Here is a 22160-nt window from a genome sequence, read left to right as displayed (position 1 = left end):
GCCTGTTTCAGTTCTGCTATAATGGATTGGGGTCTGCTGGTTCCTTGGCACCTTAGAATAGAAGTCAGCAGACTTTCTTAGTAAAAGATCAGAAAATAAGTATTTATAGCTATATTTCTTCTCACATGGCTATTCAGCTCCTGCTGTTGTAGCATAGCAACCACAAATGGTACATGAATAGACATATCTGAGTGCCAGTAAGTTTGTTTATAAACTGATCCTGGTGGCACATGCCTCAAGTCTCAGTCACTGGGGAGGCTGAGGCAGGAAGTTCAAGAGTTTGAGGTCAGCCTGGGCACAAAGCAAGACCCCATCTCCAAAAATGCATACATACATACTTTATTTATAAAAACAGGCAGTGAACTATAATTGTCCCATAGGCTATACTTTACTATTCTTTGCATTAGATAAAAGAACTAAAAATGAGCTCCTAAATTTTCCAAATTTTGTGTCCTTGTGTTTTGGGAGCCTTCTTTGTCATTAAGAAGAAATAGTTATAGGTACTGCCTTAGGGTACACTTTATCTTGTTTATAAGAGTTGCAGAAAAACTAACTAAAGATCACAAGAGCAGGTTAGTTGTCAAGGTATGGGGGAATTGCAGGAAAATGAACTAGTAAATATTTTTAGAGGAACAAAAGTAATAGAAACATTAGATCTTTCCCTACTAGTATTATTGATATGTAAATTTAATTTGTCCTAATCTGATCATTATATATTGTATACAAGTATTAAAATGTCACACTGTAGGGCCAAGGATATAGCTCAGCGGCACAAGTGCCTACTTGGCAAGTGAGAGGTCATGATTTCAATCCCCTTTTATTTTTATCAAAAAAAGGAAAAAGTCACACCATATACCATATAAGTATGTGAAATTACTAAATGTCAATTAAAATTAAAATATATTTTTAAAAATTTAATTCATATTTTTAATCATAGAGGAAACTAAATACTGTAAACCTTTAAAAACATGACGTTGTTTTTAGAGTATTATTAATGCTTAGATTTACTTGATCCTTAAGTTACTTTTGCTCTAAAGTTTTTTGCATGAGTAAGTCATCTTTATACTTTCCAAAAAACCAGTTTACAAATGTTTTTTAAAGAAAGCTTAGGTTGCTGTAGTTTGTCCCTTTTAATATGCAAGCACATGAATGTATGGCAGGTTTTTAAATTATATATTTTGTACCTAACATAGAAATCATAGGCTTAATATTCTGCAGAGTTCAAGTTCTACCTTAAACAAAGCTTGTAGGCATAGAAGGCCTCATATCAGTATAATGAAGAGCAGCATAGCTTCTCTCAGCCTGTTTATAGAAACAGAAATTTGCCATTCATCATACAGTGTATATTATTAGTTCCTAGATCATGGAAAGCTTCTTTAGCAGAAATTGTATAAATCTGTAAGTTGAAAATGAAGGGGGCTGGGGATTTAGCTCAGCGGCATAAGCGCCTGCCTTGCAAGGATGCAGTCGTGAGTTCGATCCCTGGTACCGATAAAAAGGAAAAAGACAAAAAAAAAAGAAAGAAAATGAAGAAAGAAGGGCATAGCTGCAGAAAATACAAAATGACAACTCATATCACTTGTAAATGCATTGTTTTTATTTAATCTTCACCATTACCCTTTGAGAATGCACAAGTACAAAGTTACATGGCATATACGGGGTACCTCTGAAACAACACAGGTGTTCTAATTCTGAATCCTCCTAGTTGTATATACTGTACCAGAGTTTCAAGCTTCTCATTTCCACAGGTGCTTCAAAAACATTTACAGTAGGCTGGGGAGTAGACTAGAGCTAAATCAAAGGCAAGGTTTTAAGGCCCTTGTCAAGTCTTTCTGCTTTCTTTTGTACATACGTATTTTTTTCTTTTTAACAAACTTTTTAAATGGCATAGTTCTTACTGTAAATATCTACTTGTAGAAGAATATGTGCTATAAAGAATTTTTTTATTTTTATTGATTCATTTATAGTTAACATCCACAGTGCATACTGAATAACCATAACCCAATTGTGAAATGCACTAAAGGCATTATGGAACTCATCATCAGTTTATAATTTTATTTGTAGCAGTTGCACAGAAACAGTATTCAGTTTACTGATGGATATGAAGTGAAAGAAGATATTGGAGTTGGCTCATACTCTGTTTGCAAGAGATGTATACATAAAGCCACAAACATGGAGTTTGCAGTAAAGGTAAATATTCTTAGGTTTAAAATGCAAGGCTAAAAATATTTGTTTGTTTGTTTATTTGTTTTTGGTACTGAGAATCCAACTCATGATCTCACAGTTGTAAGGCAAGTGCTGTGCTGCTGAGCTATGTTCCTGGAGCTAAAAGTTCTTATTAATGCTTGTTGCTACCAGTTAAAAATTACATTCTTTCCTATGAGAATAATACATTTTAACATAATACAATTGAAATGCAGTATTTTATAAAATTAACAGATGTTAATAAAGAACATAAGGTGGATAGGTGGCTCACACTATAATCCCAGCATGTTGGGAGGCTGAGGCAGGATGATCACAAGTTCAAGCCTAGCCTGAGTAACTAGTGAGACCCTGTCTCCAAATTTATAAAAAATTAAAAGACCAGGAGTGTAGCTCAGTACAAAGGCTTGGTTTCAGTTCCTACAACTGCAAAAAAATATGTGTGTGTGTGTCTGTGTGTACATATACATATATGTATGTGCCTTAGTTACTTTTCTCCCATTGCTGAGAAAGAATACCCAATGCCTAAAGTTAAGGGATGAAAGGCTTATTTAACTCAAAATTTGTAGAAGTCTCAGCCCATAGTCCACTGGCTCCAAGGCAAGGTAGCACATGGGAGAGGGGCAACCTTTCATGGAAGATAGAGGAAGCAAGGAGAGAAAGCGAGCCTTCTTCTGTCCCTTATATTGTATGCAGGCTATCCACCCTAGGTCAAGAGTAGCACTCACACCCTTAATTCCAACACTGGAGCATGAGTCAGTCACAAACTCTAGGTTCACCCACCTCTGAAAAGTTTGCCCTCCATGACTGAATGAGGCTTTATGGGAACACCTAGACACAAACCATAAGAATGTGTATTTTTTAAGTTCCTTTTGTTATAAAAGTTAAGGTTTAAATATCCCAACTAGTTGTTATCAAAGATCTTAATCTGGAACCATGGATCCCCATGGAAGCTAAAGGTAGGTTGGTCATATATCTAATTAGCCCAGGGTAGTACCAGTTTATACCACATATAATTAATAGCACTCCTTTTAGTTTCAGAAGATCCCACTTTATGGTCAGAGTATGAGAAACTTCCTCAAATTGTGTGCTGAATTTTGTTTATATTTTTCTGGCAAAATTGTTCATTCTTTTACATCATCTAAAAAGATCTATGAAGAATAAAAGAATAAGAGCTACTACCATAAAATTTATTATCATTGCCAATTTTAATTTCATCAGTTGTCCTAAAACAGAATTTCCTAAGTTAAAAACTAAGGCTCTGTGATAGTTTGAATTTCAAACCTTTAACTGTGAATAAATAAATATTATATTCAAAGTCTCTGCCTTTTCATTTTTTGAAGTAGGAATCTGCTGTCCTACCTCAACTAATTCAAGTAATGAATAAAGCTTCCAGCATATCTTAAAGCTTTTATATTAGTTTTAAGTATGGGTAGCTTATATTGACTTAGTGAGAGAGTAACATAAGTTGTTATTACTATTCTAAACTTGGATGTAATTGCTTTAAAAAGTCATCATTGTCCATAAGGCTTCCTGCCAAATGTAGTAATAAACCACAGAATCACATTTTAACTTGCTATTCTTTTCATTACTCTAACTGATATCTGGAATACATAGGCATTTTTAAATAGCATGTATGGAAGAAGGAAAAATATGCTTGATGGGTAGTTTGAGGATGTATCTTTACTTCATAAATACATCAGCAAAAGTAAATGTCTTGAGGCCCACTTTGGATTACAGAAACCAGGAGCAGGATGTCTAAAGCCTGGAGAATATCGCCAACTATTTATCGGTTCCTGATACTTAAATTAAAATCATAAACCCAATCCAAACAAGATGGTATTCTACTGAAATTACTTTACATATGAAATGTGCAAGCACAAGTATAGATATTATGTACATTGAGCTCAGATTAGCATATTAAAGGATATTGCTAAAAATGTCACCTCCCAGTATGTTCTAGTTTTAAAGAAACCAGTTCCTGGTCATCTCTCTTGACTTAGCATGCCTATTCTGTACAGCTCTCTTCTTGACCATCCATTTGAGTAATTCCATGCTAAATCATTTGCAGAGGACTACAGTTTGTCTTCCCTGATCTTAAAATATGGAACTGTTTTACAGTTACCTCCATTTCAGAAAATTAGACTGATACTGAGGATTAAGTTCTATCTTAGGTTTCAGGAGTAATTGAGTATTTATTATATGCATTAATTACCAAACTTTTTAGATTGAATACACAACAAGTAGATGGTAAAGCACTTTCCTAATAGTGTGAGGCCCTGTGTTTGACCTCTAGCACCTAAAAAAAAAAAAAAAAACGCGAAGGTCACAAAATTTGTTCATACTGCCCTTCAAGGGTTCCAGATTAAGATCTTTGACAATCACTAGTTTGGATGTTTAAATTTACTTTAACATTTTATAACAAAAGGAACTTTAAAAAAAATACATACGTACTCTTATGGTTTGAAAGGGAAACTTGCCTTTCTAAAGTGTAATATTACACTAACAGCCAGAAGAGGTGGGATACACCTGTAATCCCAGTACTATGGAGGCTGAGGCAGTAGGATCACTACAAGTTTAAGTGCAACCTGGACTATATAGTGATTTCAAGACCAGCCTGAACTACTAGCAAGACTCTAGACTCAAAACACAAACAAAAATATTTATATAATATATTATGACATTAACAGATTAAAACATTAAGAAAAATACTTTTAAGAATATGTGTTAGTATTTTAAAAGGATTTGTTATAAACTGAATTCCTGTAAAGTAGAATTCTAGATGTGATTTTTCTATGTAACTTTCTGCTTAGATTCAAAAATGAGCTTGTTCTACTTGTTAATTTTTATAAGTAGCTTATAACTAATGGATAGATCATTAAAATACTTTATTAAAAGGAAATTTAGTAAACATTTTTAACACTGGTGATATCATAGATACATCTTGTTCTTAATTATCTGTATTAATAAAGAGTTAGAAGTTGATGGCATTCCCAAATGTTTAAAGCATTCACACATGGAAGAAAAGATGTATTACATTAGAAAGAATGTGACTCATGGGTTAGAATTTACAATCATGCCATCTATAACAAATCTACCTTTCTAATTAAACAATCTGACCAGGTAGTTAGATAAATCTGATTGATAAATGGATTGTAAGTATATTATTTATATAAGATGATAACACAGGTGTATGCTACAACAATTTAAAGTTTCTGTTCATGAGATTTTATGATAAATATTTGACTTTTAGATTATTGATAAAAGCAAGAGAGACCCAACAGAAGAAATTGAAATTCTCCTTCGTTATGGACAGCATCCAAACATTATTACTCTGAAGGATGTAAGTATATTTTTTAACAAAAATCATGTGAACTAGTTATTTAACTCACATATGGGATATTTTCAAACATGTGATAGACAAAAACCTTGGCATAGTAAGTTTAAAGTGTAAATTTGAGGGCTGGGGACATGGCTCAGTTATAGAGTGCTTGCCAGGCATGTGTGAAGCCCGGGGTTCATCTCCAGCACCAAAAAAAAAGTAGGGAACAATTATATGACATTATTTATGTCATATAATACATTTATATATTTAATTTTCTACTTTGTGTTTAAGAAAAGTATTTTAACATTGTTTTTAATATCTGCATTTACAGTCAGGTATGGTGGCACACACCTGTAATCCCAGCACTTGGGAAGTTGAGGCAGGAGGATCCTTGCTAGTTTGAGATGAGCCTGGGCTACAAAGTGAGCTCAAGGCCACCCTCAACTGCATAATGAGAACTCTGTCTCAAAAAGACCAAAAATATCTGCATTTACTTGAATATATACGCATATGCATAGTCTTAATATTCTGCATTACTGCCAGCAATTGCTGATGCTTCTATCTACCCATATTACTTCCCTGCCTATAATTCATACTCCCCGGCCCCTCAAGGCCTGCCTTACTCTATTTTTACACTTCCTCACATACTCTGTCTTCCAGCCATGCTATAGTATGTACCATTATTTAGCATCGATAGAATTTTCTCCTTCATAGTTAATCTTCTTACTTATTTCTGGCTAAATTTGTCTTTCAGTTTAATCAAAACTGAGTAACCAGTAGTTCATTCATTTTTATGTATCAGTACAGAAGTTATACTTTTGCAGACACTGCAGGAAATTTACAGGAGTGTGTCACTATATCTGACCCTGCTGTCATCAGTAGGTACAAAGAGAATGAGAAGAAAAGCAAACTCTTAAGAACGTATGTTCACAGTCCCTTTGTTTACAGTGCACATAGTTGCTTTAATTTCTGTGAGTTAAGTTTCACAGAAAGAAATTACAAGATATTTTTTGACATTTAATCCCATTAACTCCTTTTTTAATATTTTAAGAGGACATTTTATATCCTCCACTGGTTATGGCAAGTAAATTTTTCTTGATTCTTAAATACCATGTGCTGATTGTGTCACTGGAGTGTTTGAATTTTTCTTGATTATAAAACAAGTTTTAGTTTCTCTTTAATATTTTAATCTTTGAGGCACACAAAGCTTCAAATAATGTTTTATGTTTTGATGTTGAAACTTACAGGTATATGATGATGGGAAGTATGTGTATGTAGTAACAGAACTTATGAAAGGAGGCGAATTGCTGGATAAAATTCTTAGACAGAAATTTTTCTCCGAACGAGAGGCCAGTGCTGTCCTGTTTACTATAACCAAAACTGTTGAGTATCTTCATGCACAAGGGGTAAGTCTTTTAAAATTGTTTATACACATATGCACATTTGCTTTTCTTAGTACTTGAGCTAAAATTACAAATATGGAAGTTTTTTTCTACATATAGTGGAAAATACCTGTTAGTCTATTTGTTCTGTAGGTCTTCCTGTACGTAACTTTTCCCATTGAGCTTGAAGTGCTGCTTTGAAATTCTAACTTGTTTATATTGAATTCTTATGCTTTCAAAGAAGAAGGTGAGATCTTCTGACCTTGCAGACAGTGCCATTTCTGCTAGGTGACCTTAAAATTCAGGCTCTCTTCAACTTAGAAACAGGACCCGGTATCCTGGTTTATATTCACAAAGAGAAGGAAAGCCCTGGGGCTAGGGATATAGCTCAGTGGTAGAGTGTTGCCTGGTGTGAGTGGAGCCCTGGGTTCAGTATCAAAGACAGAAGAACAAACAAAACAAAACCTAAAACAGGACATTCTTAAAGCGTATGAGGCCAAGTAGCCACTTGGCTTTCACCTTCTTTCTTCTGGGATACAGATTCTTAGTAACTAACCAGAAAGGTGCTACTTTTAAAAGAAATTTGGGAGTGTAAAAGTTTAGTAAGTGGTAAAACGAATTATATTTTTAAAGGAAAGGAGTCTGCAAAGGAAAGGGGAGAAGAGAAAATGAGACGAGGGAAGAAAAAAACAGAACAGTGAAGGGGGGTGGAAAGCAAGGGGAAAAGATCATTTTTATTTTTATATTTTTGATTAACAAAAATGATATATATTTATAATGTAAAACAAATTTAGATATTTAGATATATATATATATGATTACTTTTTAAGGAGTTTTCAGTGCAGTCTTCTCATTTTGTTTCTCTTTGACCTTAAATGCCAACAAGTGGAATGTGTGAATTCTAGAGCTACCTGCCTGTTAACTGAAATTAAAATTCAGTTTCCTAAATTAGTAGAATTCAGTCTTCACTTAAGAATGTCTGACTTGGGCTAGGGATTTAACTCAGCAGCACAGTCTGACTGCCAAGTACAAGGTCATGAGTTCGATTCCTGATACCAACAAAAAAAAAAATGTCTTCTGACTTTTCAGTCATCTTAAGTCTCTCATGTTCTTTTTCCCAGTGCCTGATTAGTAATTAGTAAGATATTGAGGAGAATGAGTGTTCTGAATGTTAGGTTCTAAAACTGAAATCTCTGTTTAGAATCTAAACTCTGGCTGAAGATGTGACTCAATAGTAGAATTCTTGGCTTGCATGCACAGGGCCCTGAGTTCAATCCCCAGCAACACAAACAAAAACAGAATCTAGAATCAAAATTTAATGATAGAAGAAACACCTAAGTCTAAAAAGGTGTATCAGAGAAGCTTATTTTAAAGAAACATTTAAGTAGTTCATTAAAAGAGGAAAATAAACTGGGCATGATGACACGTGCCTGTAATCCCAAACATGTACTCTGGGAGGCCAAGGTCTGAGAATCGCCAGTTTGAGCCCAGCCTGGACACTTTTGCTAATTAACAAGACTGTCTCAAAATAAAAAAGGGCTAGTAGGTAAGCAGCTTAGAGCAGAGGCTCTGGCTTTGATCCCCATTAGCAGGGGAAAAAAAGACCACAAGTTACCTTTCTGCAGATATGAGATCTTCATCTGTATATCAAATAGGTAATACTTAAAGCCTAGGTTTGAGTTTTAGGCTCTTTTTTCTTTTTCTTTTTACTACTAAACTGTCGATGTCGCTCCCGGCTGGCAGGAAGGACACACGACAAAGTCTGGCAGTGGACAACCTTTTCTTTTATTTTCCTTCTCCGTACAGCCTGCCCTGGGATCGCTCCCAGCCGAAGCCTCCTTTGGTCCGCTCCCCGCGGCTCCTTCTGGGCTTCTACTTCCGGGCTTCTTCTTCCCCCCCAGGGGTGGCACCAGTATATATACGGATACAGTGTCCAATCATGTTAAAGTAAGCAAGGCAAGCTGATTGGCTAACATCATCAGTTGCCAGGCAGACTATATTGTTGAGCGGGTTGCTTACGCGGTAAGCAGGAAACTAACGTGCTCGATGGGAGGGGTAATCTACCTCAGGCTTTACTCTTTACTACAGGCCTCACGTCCGCCAAGTGAGGCGACCGGGCTCGGGGCTGCGGCTCCCAACACTAAACACCATTTCTGTTCAATTTAGTCTGTCGATATATCCTTGTTGTATACCTACCTTGTATATACTGTTCCTTCTACTTAAAATGATCTTTCCTATCTTCTAAAAATTGTTTTATTCCTCCCCACTTTTTGTGTCCTGTTTAGTGTTCTTCAAGTCTTGATTCAAGCGCTGTCCCATCTAACAGATACTCCCTTACTATGCTATTTAAAGTGACCTTTCCAGCTCTGCTCCATCTCTCAACTTTCCTGTTTTCTGCCTCCCCCACTTCTGTGCAAGCTCTTGGCATGGAAAGACAGGATGTTATGGGTCTTGTTCACCATAGCTTCTTATAGAATAGCCCGGCACATGACAGGCACTCAATAAATATTGTGAAATGATTGAACATCCTGGAGATAGATACTATATTATTGCTAATTGCACTTCTCTGTAACCCCACACTCCACTGGATAAAGGAAGAGATAACTACTATTTTTTTCTTCCTCCTCCTCGCCCCAGGTCTGTGTCAGTTATGCTTAGATTATCAGCACGTGTCATGTTAAGTTCATTGCTTGACAATTTGTGAATTAAGTTCAAATGTAATGTTAATATATCTCTTTAATTTGCATTTCAATTAGGTGGTTCACAGAGACTTGAAACCTAGCAACATTCTTTATGTGGATGAATCTGGTAATCCAGAATCTATTCGAATTTGTGATTTTGGCTTTGCAAAACAGCTAAGAGCAGAAAATGGTCTTCTCATGACTCCTTGTTATACTGCAAATTTTGTTGCGCCAGAGGTAATGAGAGAGTTTGTTTGCAGTGTTTTGTTATATTTAAGAACTCATTTGCTATATTTAATACAGAATAGTTAATAATTGTTTAATTGAAGACTTACTGAACAAATAACTAGGATAAAATGCTAGCCCTTTATTTCCGTGTTTAATGTTTTAATGGCATCTGATTGCCTACAGGAGAAAAAAACTAAGATTCTTAATAAGATACTACAAAAGCTATTCAATCTATTATCTCCTACCTGAAGTATTGGCCACTCTGAAATTCTTGCCTATCACTAAGGTTGCTCTACCCTTTGAATACCATCTTTGCTCCCCCACTTTCTCCCTTTGCCTACTGAATTGTTACTTATGGGTCCAAGATAAAATGGCCTTTCCTGTCCCCCAGTATCAAGAATAAATTTGGCTAGAGGTGTAGCTAATTGGTAGAGCACTTGCCTAACATGTGAGAGGCCATGGGTTTGACCCTCATCTCTGCCAAATAACAAATAATAAATTCCTTCTTCATCACTGATATCCATAGACCTTAAGGCATGATTTACTGATAATACTTACGCTGGATTTCCCCTGCCAGATTCTGATTTTTTAGGAAATTGATTTATTCATCATAACTCATGCCTGATAATAGTTGGTAATTATTAAATGCTTGAGTGAATCAATATGTAAGTAGTATTTCACACTGTATTGTTTATGCTGGGTTATGTATGTTCTTATAATTATTGTTACTTATAACCATTTCTATAACCTCATACAAAATATAATGTATATGTATATAAGCAGTAGTGTATAGTAACAGTAATCTTACTTTCTCTAGGTTTTAAAGAGACAGGGCTATGATGCTGCTTGTGATATATGGAGTCTTGGTGTTCTCCTTTATACAATGCTTACTGGGTGAGTGTATGTGTATGTATTATAAGCATTTATGTGTCAATATTTCCCTTGAACTAGCTGTTTCTAAAAATCCTTATGTTAAAATGTCTATGTTTTCTCATGCTATAATAATACTACTACATTTGTAGCTATATCATTAAGGTCGTAAGATCTTAAAATTGTTTTCCATCTTTTTTGGACTCTTATGTCATAAACATGCACATTTTTAATGTTTTCTTCTATAATATATTTTAATTAAAATATTTATCATGTATATATTAAGTCTTAACATTTTATAACCTCCCCTTTGTCTTATGATACTTTATTTCATTGATACTTTTTCACTTTGATAGATTTTAATAAAGTATTACATTAACTGATTTAGAGTACATCTAGAAACTGTAACTAAGTATACATATATGAAAAGATTACCAACCAAAAAAGAAATTTTGTTCATTAACATTTTAATTTTATTATATTAGTTACACTCCATTTGCAAATGGTCCTGATGATACACCAGAGGAAATATTGGCCCGAATAGGTAGCGGAAAATTCTCGCTCAGTGGTGGTTACTGGAATTCTGTTTCAGATACAGCGAAGGTAAGTATGGATTCATATTACAAACTCTTGTTCTTTTTTGTTTTGTGATGTTTTGGGAAATCAAACTTAGCATCTGGCAAGCCAAGCATGTACTCTACCACCATGCTAATCTTTATCCCTGTTACAAGCTTTTAAGAAAATCATTTGTCATAAGCTGTTGTAAGAAATACTATCAGTTAGAAACTTTTGCTTATTAAGTAGCAAAAAGTGATATTACCAGATGAACTCCAAATAGATGGGCCATCTGTTTTTCTTTCCCAAAAGACATTGGTTTGACTTTGTATCATATGTCTAAAACTGTTTCTTACTGACAAACATGTTAACTAATAATACTGATTCTCCTCATGATTTGTCTGCCTGCTGTGTGCCTCACACTACATGTAATCCTCACTACAACCCTGTAAAATAGATGATAGTGTCTATTTCACAGAAGAAATCCAGGACCACAGTTTTACTGTAAATTTTGTCTATGGTCAGTATCCCAGATACATGCATGTGCTTTTTAAATATCTAATTCCAAAGCCCTTATTACCTAGAATAATTATATCATATTCTAGTTTTGATCAATATTATTAAAAAAAGCATCTCATCATTTTTACAATAAGCAGTGGCATATTTTTATAGCCTTAGCTCAAAATCAATTGAAAACCCTTCCCTAAATCTACCACCCAATAACTGTGGTATACTTTTCTTCTCTGCTCTATTTTCACTGTATTCACACAAAACTCTTGAAAAAAATAGTTTTCCACTTCAAAATAAGAAAAATGTAGGGATGAAGAAACATTAGTAAAAGTGCTTGCTGATTTTTCTTTAGGGACGGAAGATGGAGTTGAGGTCATTGTATAAGTAAATAGAGCACATCAAACTTTTCATAAATTCTTTTGGCATAAACTGCATTTAAAATGAAATCTTAGAGCTGGGAGTGGTGTCATGTACCTGTAATCCCAGTACTCTGGGAAACTGAGGCAGGAGGATTGCAAGTTAAACACAGCATGGACAGTTTAGGAAGGCCCTGTCTCAAAATAACTAAAACAGGCTAGTGATGTAGTTCAGTGTGAAGACCCTGTGTTCAATAAATAACAAACTGAAATGTGAGGGTGGGTTGTATCTTAGTTACTTTTCTCATTGCTGAGACAAATACCCAACACTCAGAGTTAAGGGAGGAAAGGTTTATTCAGCTCATTTTGTAAAGGTTCAATTCATAATCTGCTGGTTCCAAGGCAGAGTGTTGTGGCAAATGGGCATCACAGAAGAGAAATAGTGCATGGTGGCATAAAGTACAAAGTAACAAAGGTTGATAGCTCTTTCTATCCCTTATATCTTATCCAGACTACTTAGTGCAGGTAGCACACACACCCTTAATCCTAGTGCCTTGATTTGAGCATTGCACCGTGAATCAATTCTAGCATCACATACTCTTCATCCTCTGAAAAAGCCCCACTTATGACTCCATGAGGTTTTGGGGGACATCTATATAACCATAAAAGGGTGAGTAGTATAAACAATAAAATGAAATGCAAGAATAGGGGTATAACTCAGTGATCAAGCATGTACTTAGTACGTGAGGCCCTGGGTTCAATCCCCAGCACTGCCCCCCAAAATTAAAATTCAATCTTAGCCTCTATCTTTTTCTAACAACAAAATATGTTAAAACAGATACTTTACTCTGAGTACTCATGTCCTTTCTAATTACCTTACTGAACACCTAAAATGTGCTTGATAAATGAAAGCCTTAGAGATAAAAGATGTGACAAAAACAGAATTCCTGGAATCAGGGAGCTCACAGTCCAACTGAGAGCCAAAATGTATGTACGATAACACTGGTATTGTTTCTGTGCTGAAGTTCCCAGATGATGCAGTCAGAGGATTTCAGAGAAAGTGTTTCAGAAGCAGTGAAGGAGTTTGCCAAGCAGATTTGAGGCACAAAAGGTAGCAATCCAGCTCAAGCTGAGGGAACAGCAATGCAGATAGGTAGTGACAATAGCATGAGAGTAGCAAGGTACCTCCGAGCTGTTCATTTGATGTGACTAAAGCAGGGTAAACAAGGGCGCTAACTGATGGCCCCAGATCATGAAAAGCTTTGGAGCTCATGCTCAGGATTATGTGCTTACTCTAGGTGTTAGGAAAGTGTCAAAAAATACCTAGTAATACAGTGACCAAGTTTTTCTTTTCGCACTTTGTGGAGCCAAAAATTTCATTTATGGAGTCCTCCACAAACTGTCATGATCAATTGTTAGGTAAACCAAGTAATATAAACAATGCAAAGTCACATATAAAATATCAGAATTTGCATATTGCTTGCTCTTTGGGCAACTTAAATCCAATTGAGATTATGTCTATAATTTTTCCCACACTCTCATTGCAATATGCTTTTTTGATGAGAGAAAAAAATACAGGTGAAGATGAAGATAAAAATAGAGCACAAACAATAGCATCCACCTTATTACTAGTAATGTCTGCTACAGTTGAAACTTATAATTACAAACATGATGTAATCCTATGATTACACACAAAGTAGGCTCTGTCAATTCGAGTGTGTGCCTTCAGGAGCAAGCTGCATATACGTGAATAGAGTGAGTCATTTGGGCCATATATGGCACATGTAACTTTGAGAAGAGGACCATAACTTCCCTTTACTGAGCATTAATGTGCCACAGGCTCTGTTATCACTCTTATGTACATTGTTTCGTTCTTTCTTCACTGACCTAATATTAAGGATGTGTAAGAGTTTGTATATTTCAGGCACTCATCATTCCTGATACGAATAGTGGTATCAGAATTTGAGGCAAATAGAAGAGAAATTAGTAAGCATAATAGAATTTCTAGTTTCTAATTTTTTGATAGAACACAAATGAGGGAGAAAGTTTTGTTTTGCCCTGTGCAGATTTTTCCCTCTTTTATTCTTTAATACTTTTTGTGTAACTATGTTGCCTAAGCTGGCTGGCCCCAAACTCCTGGGCTCAAATGATCTTCCTGCCTCAGCCTCCTGAGTAGGCAAATAGGTATATGTTGCTTTGTCTGGCTGAATTTTTTTATTTTTACTTATATTCAGTAACTTATGCCTGTTCTTTGCTGTTAATGATAATTAAAAATAAGAAACTATAAAAGTCTTAATAGCACAGAGGTGCTTAAAACAATCTCTCCCCAGTTTCCAATATCTAGTCAATTATCAGGTTCTGTAAATTCTTTCACCTAAATACTCAACTTCTTATGCTCTTAATTTGAAGCTGTCATCTTTCACTGGTCTCTAAATTGAGAATCTCCATAGCCAGGCGTAGTGATGGACGCCTGTAATTCCAGCACTCTGGAGGCTGAGGCAGGCGGACCACAAGTTTGGGCCCAACCTTGGCTAAATAGTGAGTTCAAAACTAGCCTGAACTATATATAGTGAGACCCTGCCTCAAAATTGTACAGGGTATTTATAGCCCACATCCATTTTATTTCACACTTAGTGTGATCTTTCTAAACTACAAACTTGACTGCATTGTGTTCTCGCTGTAAATGCTTTATTGCATCCAGAATAAGTCCCTTTGTTAATATGGCTTACAAAATGCAGAGTGATCTGGTCCCTTCTCACCTCTCATACTTTATTGGCTGCCACATTCTCCTTGACAATAACTGTATGCATACCGGAGCTATACTACACTCCAGTCAGTTCTTCAACTGTGATGTGTTCTCTCATACCTAAGAGCTTTCCTCCGAGTGTACACCCTTTTGTGTACCCGAAACACTATTTCCTCCAATCCTTTCTCTAATCTAGCTTCTGTTATCCTTCAGGCCTCCCTTCCCTCAGGAAGTCATTTCTAAGCCAGCCCACCTAGTTCAGGTCATGAATCTCTTTGTGTTCTTTTAGCGGTACCTTCTATTTGTCCATCCTTTCAGAACTTACTTATTTTGTAATTGATTCTTTCCTTTTCCCTCACTGAACTGAAAACCATGGGGCTGGAGTTTTTCTCTGCCTCTGGGGTCTTTTTTTTGTTTTGTCTTTTTCCTTTTTATCAGTACCAGGGATCAAACTCACGACTGCCTGCTTGCAAGGCAGGCGCTTATGCCGCTGAGCTAAATCCCCAGCCCCTAAACATCTTTTTTTTTTTTTGTCTTGTGTCTGTGTTTTTGGTTTTGGTTTTTGTCTTTGTTTTTGTTTTCTGAAGACAAGTTCTCACTGTGTAGTCCAGGCTGCCCTCAAGCTTACTACCTACCCTGGGTTAGCCTCCAACTCAAGAACCTCCTACCTCACTTCCCTAGCTTTTATAAATAACAATCATGTTGTCATCTTGAAAGGTGTAAAGCCAGGTAGCGATGACATGGATCTGTGTTCCATGTATAGGAAAGTGTTTGATAGATAGGCACTGTTAACAGTGATTGTCTCTGGAAGAATAGTAGTATGGGCGTTCTTCATGTTCTTTCACTTCTCTGTATTTTCCAGTTTATTTGTAATGATCATGAGTTACTTTTGAAGGAGAAGAAACTTTAGGAACTCTATAATTTTCTGGGTAGGCATTTAGAGCCCTCCAATTAAATTCTTACTATTGGATGTTCATGTTCTGCTTTTCAGTGTTACTGGAGGTACACAAAAAGCCTTAAGTAAGTAATTGATATTATTTAAAAATGAACCTCCAACAATGTAGGAAACAAAATCTCAGGAAAAAGGTACATAAAATGTGGTAAATTGCTCCTTTGTAGTACACCAAAATTGTTGTTACTCAGTAAGAGAGAAAGGAGAGACTTGAGTATTTTTTTTCCAAATTGTCATGTTGATCAAAGGGCTGCTGTCAGGAAAAAATAGTCACATAGAAGCTAAGGGAAGAATGCTTATCAGTACCAAGTGCCATAGAAATAGAATCAAAAAAAAGGATTAATCTTGTTTTATCTTTCTCACGACAGGACCTGGTGTCAAAGATGCTTCATGTAGACCCTCATCAGAGACTGACTGCTGCTCTTGTGCTCAGACATCCTTGGATCGTCCACTGGGACCAATTGCCACAATACCAGCTAAACAGGCAGGATGCACCACATCTGGTAAAGGTGAGCATCTCCAGTCAGTCACTTATTTTCCAAATGTCACTCGCTCTGTCACCCAACACCTTTCTCTTTCAGCCTGCATCTAGTTCTGGCATGGAGTTCTCTTACCTAGGTTGCTTAAAAAAAAAAAATCAAGGTTTACCGAAATGTCAGTAATGAACTGTACATAGTAGTGCACATCTATAATTTTAGCACTCAAGAGGCTGAGGCAGGAGAATTACCATGATTTTAAGACCAGCCTGGGCTACATTCTGAGTCCAAGGGCAGCTTGAATTATGTCTCAACCTCCTCCCTCCAATGTTAATGTATCAGTAACAAAATTAAGGGTAACTTTTGAATTTTGTCAGTCTCCATAAGTAGGTTTATTCAATATCAATCATTGCAGTTAAACTTATGGATTTTCTAAACTGAAAGAGCATGCCTTCCAGCCTCTCATATTAAAGGATTACAAGACAAAAATTGAATAGCCCTAAGAAAAGTGAAGGCTGTGGGTTTTACGTTTATCCCTGTCCTCTCACACTGATTAAAACAAAGAATTTAACCAATGTTATTTTCATTATAAAACTCATATTAAACATCTTAGGTACACTATCATATGAACAAATTATGCCAGTAAAACCTTTATGTCAGATTTGTTTACATGTTATTTCTGTTGTTATATTTCCTTTTTTTCAGGGTGCCATGGCAGCTACATATTCTGCTTTAAATCGTAATCAGTCACCAGTTTTGGAACCAGTAGGGCGCTCTACTCTTGCTCAGCGGAGAGGTATTAAAAAAATCACCTCAACAGCCCTGTGAAGCGACCTCAGTGAGATATTTGGTACCATGGCATAAGCTGATAGCACAAGTTCTGGCGACAGGTAGCACATATCAGAGAGACCTGCAAGCACACACTGTCCCAGCTGGTACCCATAATGCTGCTGCTCCTGCTGCTCCTGCTTTCGTCTCTTCTCGCTTTAAATGATTGTTAGCAAGTTAGATTTTCCTGGAGCTTTGGATGAAACATGATGAAGATATATTCACTGAATCAACAAGAAAAATAATGAACATACAAATACCACCTAAAATACACTGAATAAAGTACTCTACACCATATAGCATTATTTTTATAGAAAATATTTCATGTCCCTTAAATATTCTTTGTCAGTTATAGGGATGGACAGTTTATGTTAAGCACTTAGCTTAAACAATCCGTTTATATTAGCACTGTACCCCTTGTGCCATCCAACATTTTGTATGTTTTTGTAAACAGTTCATATACAGTACATTTCTGTACTGCTTTCTTTAATGTATACATGCCTTGTTTAACTTGGAATCTATTATTAATCAACATTAAATCTGATTAAATGGTTCACCTGGATAAACAGTATTGTTGGACAGCCCTAAAAATGGCCAGATTGTGGAACAGCTGTTGAATGTAACACTTTCAAAATGTACATATCTTTTCCATGTCTGTTTCTCTGATTTGTTCTTTTGTTTGTTTCTTAAAGTCAGGTGCTCTGTCAGACTAACCTAGAGAGCTCTTTTGATAGAGAAAGTTATATGTATGTGGCATGAAATCACGAATACATCTATGAAGTTAGTCTATGTGTTTTGCAACTCCTTAGGGTTCGTTTTTCCTTAATTAAAGAACTAGTCCTTTCACTTTGAATCTTACATAGAATATCATTTGGGATTTTGCCAGTATACATCAAAGACCTTTAAAGTCATGCTAAAGAGGTTAGTGAAAAAAAATTTAACAACCAGTAATTTAAGTCCTACTGGATATTTTCGGTTTAAATACATATCTATATTAAACACTAATTGGAATGTAATAAAGGCCATGAGCCTCTACATGAAATTAGATTTAAATTTTCTTATTCTGGGGAAGTGAAACATTCTTGATCAAACAGTATCTATCCTAACCCGAAATCATACCTAAAGTAGGCCAAGTAAATGTTTAGCATTATTTCCTAAATCTTTCCTGATGATAAAGAGCCTTTGACCTCAGAAATGATCAATTTTCATAATGACCCCTGGGTCTCTTAGATTACAGTATTCATTATCTACATCTAACTTGCTGGTTTCCACAGTTTTATCTGATGAAAGGAATTTTTATACCTACCATTACCTGCATCTTTGCCAAGCTACCTAGCGTATATCAGTATGTAATGTAAAAAACATAAGAGCAAGGAAAAAATGATTTTAACTTACCTCATCAGGAATGTGCCCAAATAAATCTAAGTCATATACTAAGCCATTTACATCAGAAATATTCTCCTGCTAGAAGCTTTAACTCTTCCCCTAAAAACAGAAAGCCAAGAAGAGTGTGGTTTATCTGAATTTTTTGAAGCCACTTGTCATTCCTTAAATTCTCTTCTATGAAATTAAAGAGAAGGAAATCTATAACATTCCTTTTGCTTAAATGACATAAAATGATTATTGCATTGAAATCAAATATGTTTATATTCCAAATGGAAAAATGTATAAGAGGAAGAGTATCAAAAGATCTAGTTGAAGTTTTTGAGTACATGGACAATAATTAAGAAGCTAATTTCTATTGCCTGGAAAGAAAATTGTTTGTTTTCTCCTCTGTTCAGTGTTTTCAAATCATGGTCATCCCAAATTGTGTAATTTTGAAATTTTAGTGTAACTAAGCCAAAATATGTTTTCAGATTCTTGACACTGATGCTACTCATAATCACTTAGGTGTACTGTTCATCATAGTCTTTTAGAACTAGAAGTAAGCATATAAATCACGTGGTCAAGTTTTCTCATGTTCCATATAAAGAACTTAAGACTCAAATCAAAGCCTAAAATCCTCAGCTTGTCCCCATTTACAGTAGTTTCTTTTTCCTCATAAGACTATGCTACCTTTCCTTTATATTATCACCTGACCAGTAGCTAAGTTTAAAAAAAAAAAAACCTATGTGTTTCTTAGGGCAGTCTTCTACTTGTATATGATGCCAAGTTTATTTCTTTCAAGGATAATTGCCTTCTTTGTCTAGTCAAGCTGCCAATTTTGTTGTAGAAAAGCAAGGTATATATTCACAAAATGGAAGGCTTTCTGCCTAAAAAGCAGCTAATGGACAAGTGATTTCATCAGTGATTCTTGATGTTCCCACTGCCTTTGGGCAATAATGTGCTGTAAATGTAGTATTTATGCTGGGTTAACCTTTCCATTAATTTCTCAAAGTCCAATTCCTCCAGCCTCTCTAGTTGAGGTATCAAGACCTCTAAAATATTCTGCTCTTCACCAGTTGCTGCCAGTTTCTGGGACTTTTCTCAGGAATTGTCAGTCTTAAAAGATACTGTGAAAGAAGGAGCTCAACTATCAGGATTCTTACACACTTCTTAAGTTTATAACAAAATAATATCAAAAATGTAGATTGTGTTTAGCATTGCCAAACACAGACTAGAAAGTATGAACTTTACTACTGCGTGTTTTGTCTTTCCCCTTTGAATGATAATAAGGTAAGTTTTTTGTCCTTTTATTTTTGCTTTTTATGAAATCATTTCATCCTTCTCTTTCATAGAGATAGCTTCTAAGTACATCAGACATTTCATTTTAACAGACTTGAGGTGAATATGTTTATTCACAAGCAGTCCCAAAAATATAATAATTTTGGCAAGCCCAAAGTAGAGATACCATGAAGCTAGCGTGCAGGAAGTCACTCATCAGTGTCTGGGGAAGTGGTGGTGGTGTGTATGTGATAGAGTTTCCACATTTCCCATGCAGGGCACTCAAAGGAGGGATTTGGGGCCAACCGTTTGCCATCTGTTTTTAAGAAGTGGCTGCTACTGGGATCAAGGAATGTCAGAGGAGGTGGGGCTATTTGGGTGTGCCCTATATCCTTAGCCCAAAAAAGAATTGAACAGAGCACCGGTGGGTGAGTGCAAAGGCTTCAAGAGAAGGCAGAATATGTTTAGTAGGGAAGAGAGTGGGATAGGTCCAGCCTAGGATAAGTGTTGGCAGAAAAGCATTCAAGATTTGGGGGCCTTGGTATTGTGTTTAATCACCATGGAGATCAGCAATACACATGCCAACTAGCTTTGGTAATCTATACTCCCTGGACTTTATAAATGACCTACAATTTTTAAACTTATATTGCAATATTTTTATAGAGTGAATTCTGTTTTACGGTGGTATTGAGCAGATGAGACTTACGAATGTAAAGGGTAAGGAAAGGCTTATTTTCAGTGATTTGCAAATAGGTGGATTCCATGCCTGATCTTGGTGCTTAAACCAGGAGGTTTCAGTCTCATCCTAGAGATCGTTCCCTCTGAAAGGCCCAACTTCCTGTGACTAACTTTAAACTGGATATATACTTTACTTTGAACCTTATTTAACTCACAGATATATTGACTTAACTTAGTATTTTTTATTTCAACTAATGAAAATAGTCCTCTTTTCAACCCCAGGTTGCTTACATTTTGTTGGTCTCCCTAAGTGACTGTTGGTGGAGACCAATTAATGAAGGAATGAATTCATTTTCTTGAGACTGTAGTTTCTACAGAGCCACATTAAACCACTTTTTCCAGTGAAGAATCTGCAGAATGATAATGCTCAAATATGGATGGCCAAGAAGAATTTGTATCTTCATTGTGCTTTATGTATTCTTGACACTGCTGTATTCTGTGTGATCAAGTGACTTGTAACTGGTTCCAGTGTGACTGTTCTCAAACAATTTTAGTAACTAAGTCAACAATTTTCTTAAACCTGGTATTACCATTGATGTCAGATTTACCACTTTGATTCCAGTCTTTTAACTGTTCATAACAGGGCATACCAAGGGTTGAGATAAGAGCCTACTTCCTACCTCTTAAGGCACTTTCCTCATTATTTTGCCATGTAACCTTGAACTGCATGATAAGCTGTTTAAATGTCCATGACTTCTCCCAGAGCAACTAGCAAAGTATATGACATTTTGAATAGAGATTAATGGAAAGGAAAATTTAGAGATTTAAGGTCAGAGGTGTAAACCTCAAGAAAATGTCTTTAGAGCACATACCATTTGAGTACAGTAAGTGTAAACTTAGAAGAGAGTCACTATAACAGTCGTAAGTAGATTAGTTCAGTATCTAATGGAAGTGAGCATCCTACTCCTATTATCACTATAGTACTGAATGAACTGTATACTGAGTTTTTCAAACAAGTATTTAGAACTGTTAAATACAGAGCAAGGGCATAAGGATAAAGAGTTTGGTTTGTGTTCCTGTAAATGTAGTTTACCATCTAAAGCTTTGTTTTTTTTAATTTTAAAAGAAGCTTCAAAGTATTGGCATTCATTAGCATCCTTAGTGATTGTGGGTGATGAGTTTGTAACACTTAAAATTATATACATGTATTAGTTTATCTTAACTCTTGCCCTAAACAAAAGGGAAGATACACACCTAAGGGATGTAATTATTTTCCATTTTTGGCCATGGGTGGGAATGGGGTGGGAATCTACTTAAGCAGTTTTTAAAAAAGAAAAAAATCACAAATATTTTTCTACTATTATATATGATCTTACTTTATACTAGTTTCTCTCTAGTAAAGGCATGCCAGAAGCCCAAGGTACCATGTCACAAGTTCTTACATATTGTACCTTTTATTGGTGGTTAAATTTCATCAGATGCTTGGCACTGCTGCCATAATTATGAAATGCTTGTAAAGTATCAAATATCCCTAAATACTTAAAATTGTTTTACTTAAGAGTCTAATCTGGGAAGTTTGCAAATCATACTATTAATGTGTAATCTAAGCTCTTTCAGATGTATCCAAGAATAATCCTGGAAAAGTATTGCTTGATTCCTGTCATAGAACAGGTTTTGTAATCTTTAAAAGAAATGAAAATTTATATAATAAAGTTTCAAATAAATGCA

General features: G+C 35.6%; 1 protein-coding gene across 6 annotated transcripts in view; it reads left to right on the top strand.

Annotated features, from left to right (window-relative positions):
• The window catches only part of Rps6ka3 (ribosomal protein S6 kinase A3), a 102382-nt gene extending 80222 nt beyond the window's left edge, over positions 1-22160 (top strand). For all 6 annotated transcript variants that reach the window (XM_063242935.1, XM_003466420.5, XM_023563624.2 and 3 more), the window contains 8 exons: positions 2065-2190; positions 5456-5545; positions 6775-6933; positions 9666-9827; positions 10636-10712; positions 11174-11291; positions 16176-16316; positions 16989-22160. In XM_063242935.1, coding sequence (XP_063099005.1) covers positions 2065-2190; positions 5456-5545; positions 6775-6933; positions 9666-9827; positions 10636-10712; positions 11174-11291; positions 16176-16316; positions 16989-17111 — 996 coding nt within the window. In that variant the 3' untranslated portion in view covers positions 17112-22160. The remainder of the gene's footprint in view (positions 1-2064; positions 2191-5455; positions 5546-6774; positions 6934-9665; positions 9828-10635; positions 10713-11173; positions 11292-16175; positions 16317-16988) is intronic.

Source organism: Cavia porcellus, unplaced genomic scaffold (genome assembly GCF_034190915.1).
Source record: "Cavia porcellus strain 051 isolate PalLab524CR breed Dunkin Hartley unplaced genomic scaffold, mCavPor4.1 scaffold_33, whole genome shotgun sequence".
Classification (NCBI taxonomy): Eukaryota; Metazoa; Chordata; class Mammalia; order Rodentia; family Caviidae; genus Cavia; species Cavia porcellus.
The sequence above is the reverse complement of the archived record's forward strand: the minus strand, read 5'-3'. Positions and strand labels throughout refer to the sequence as shown.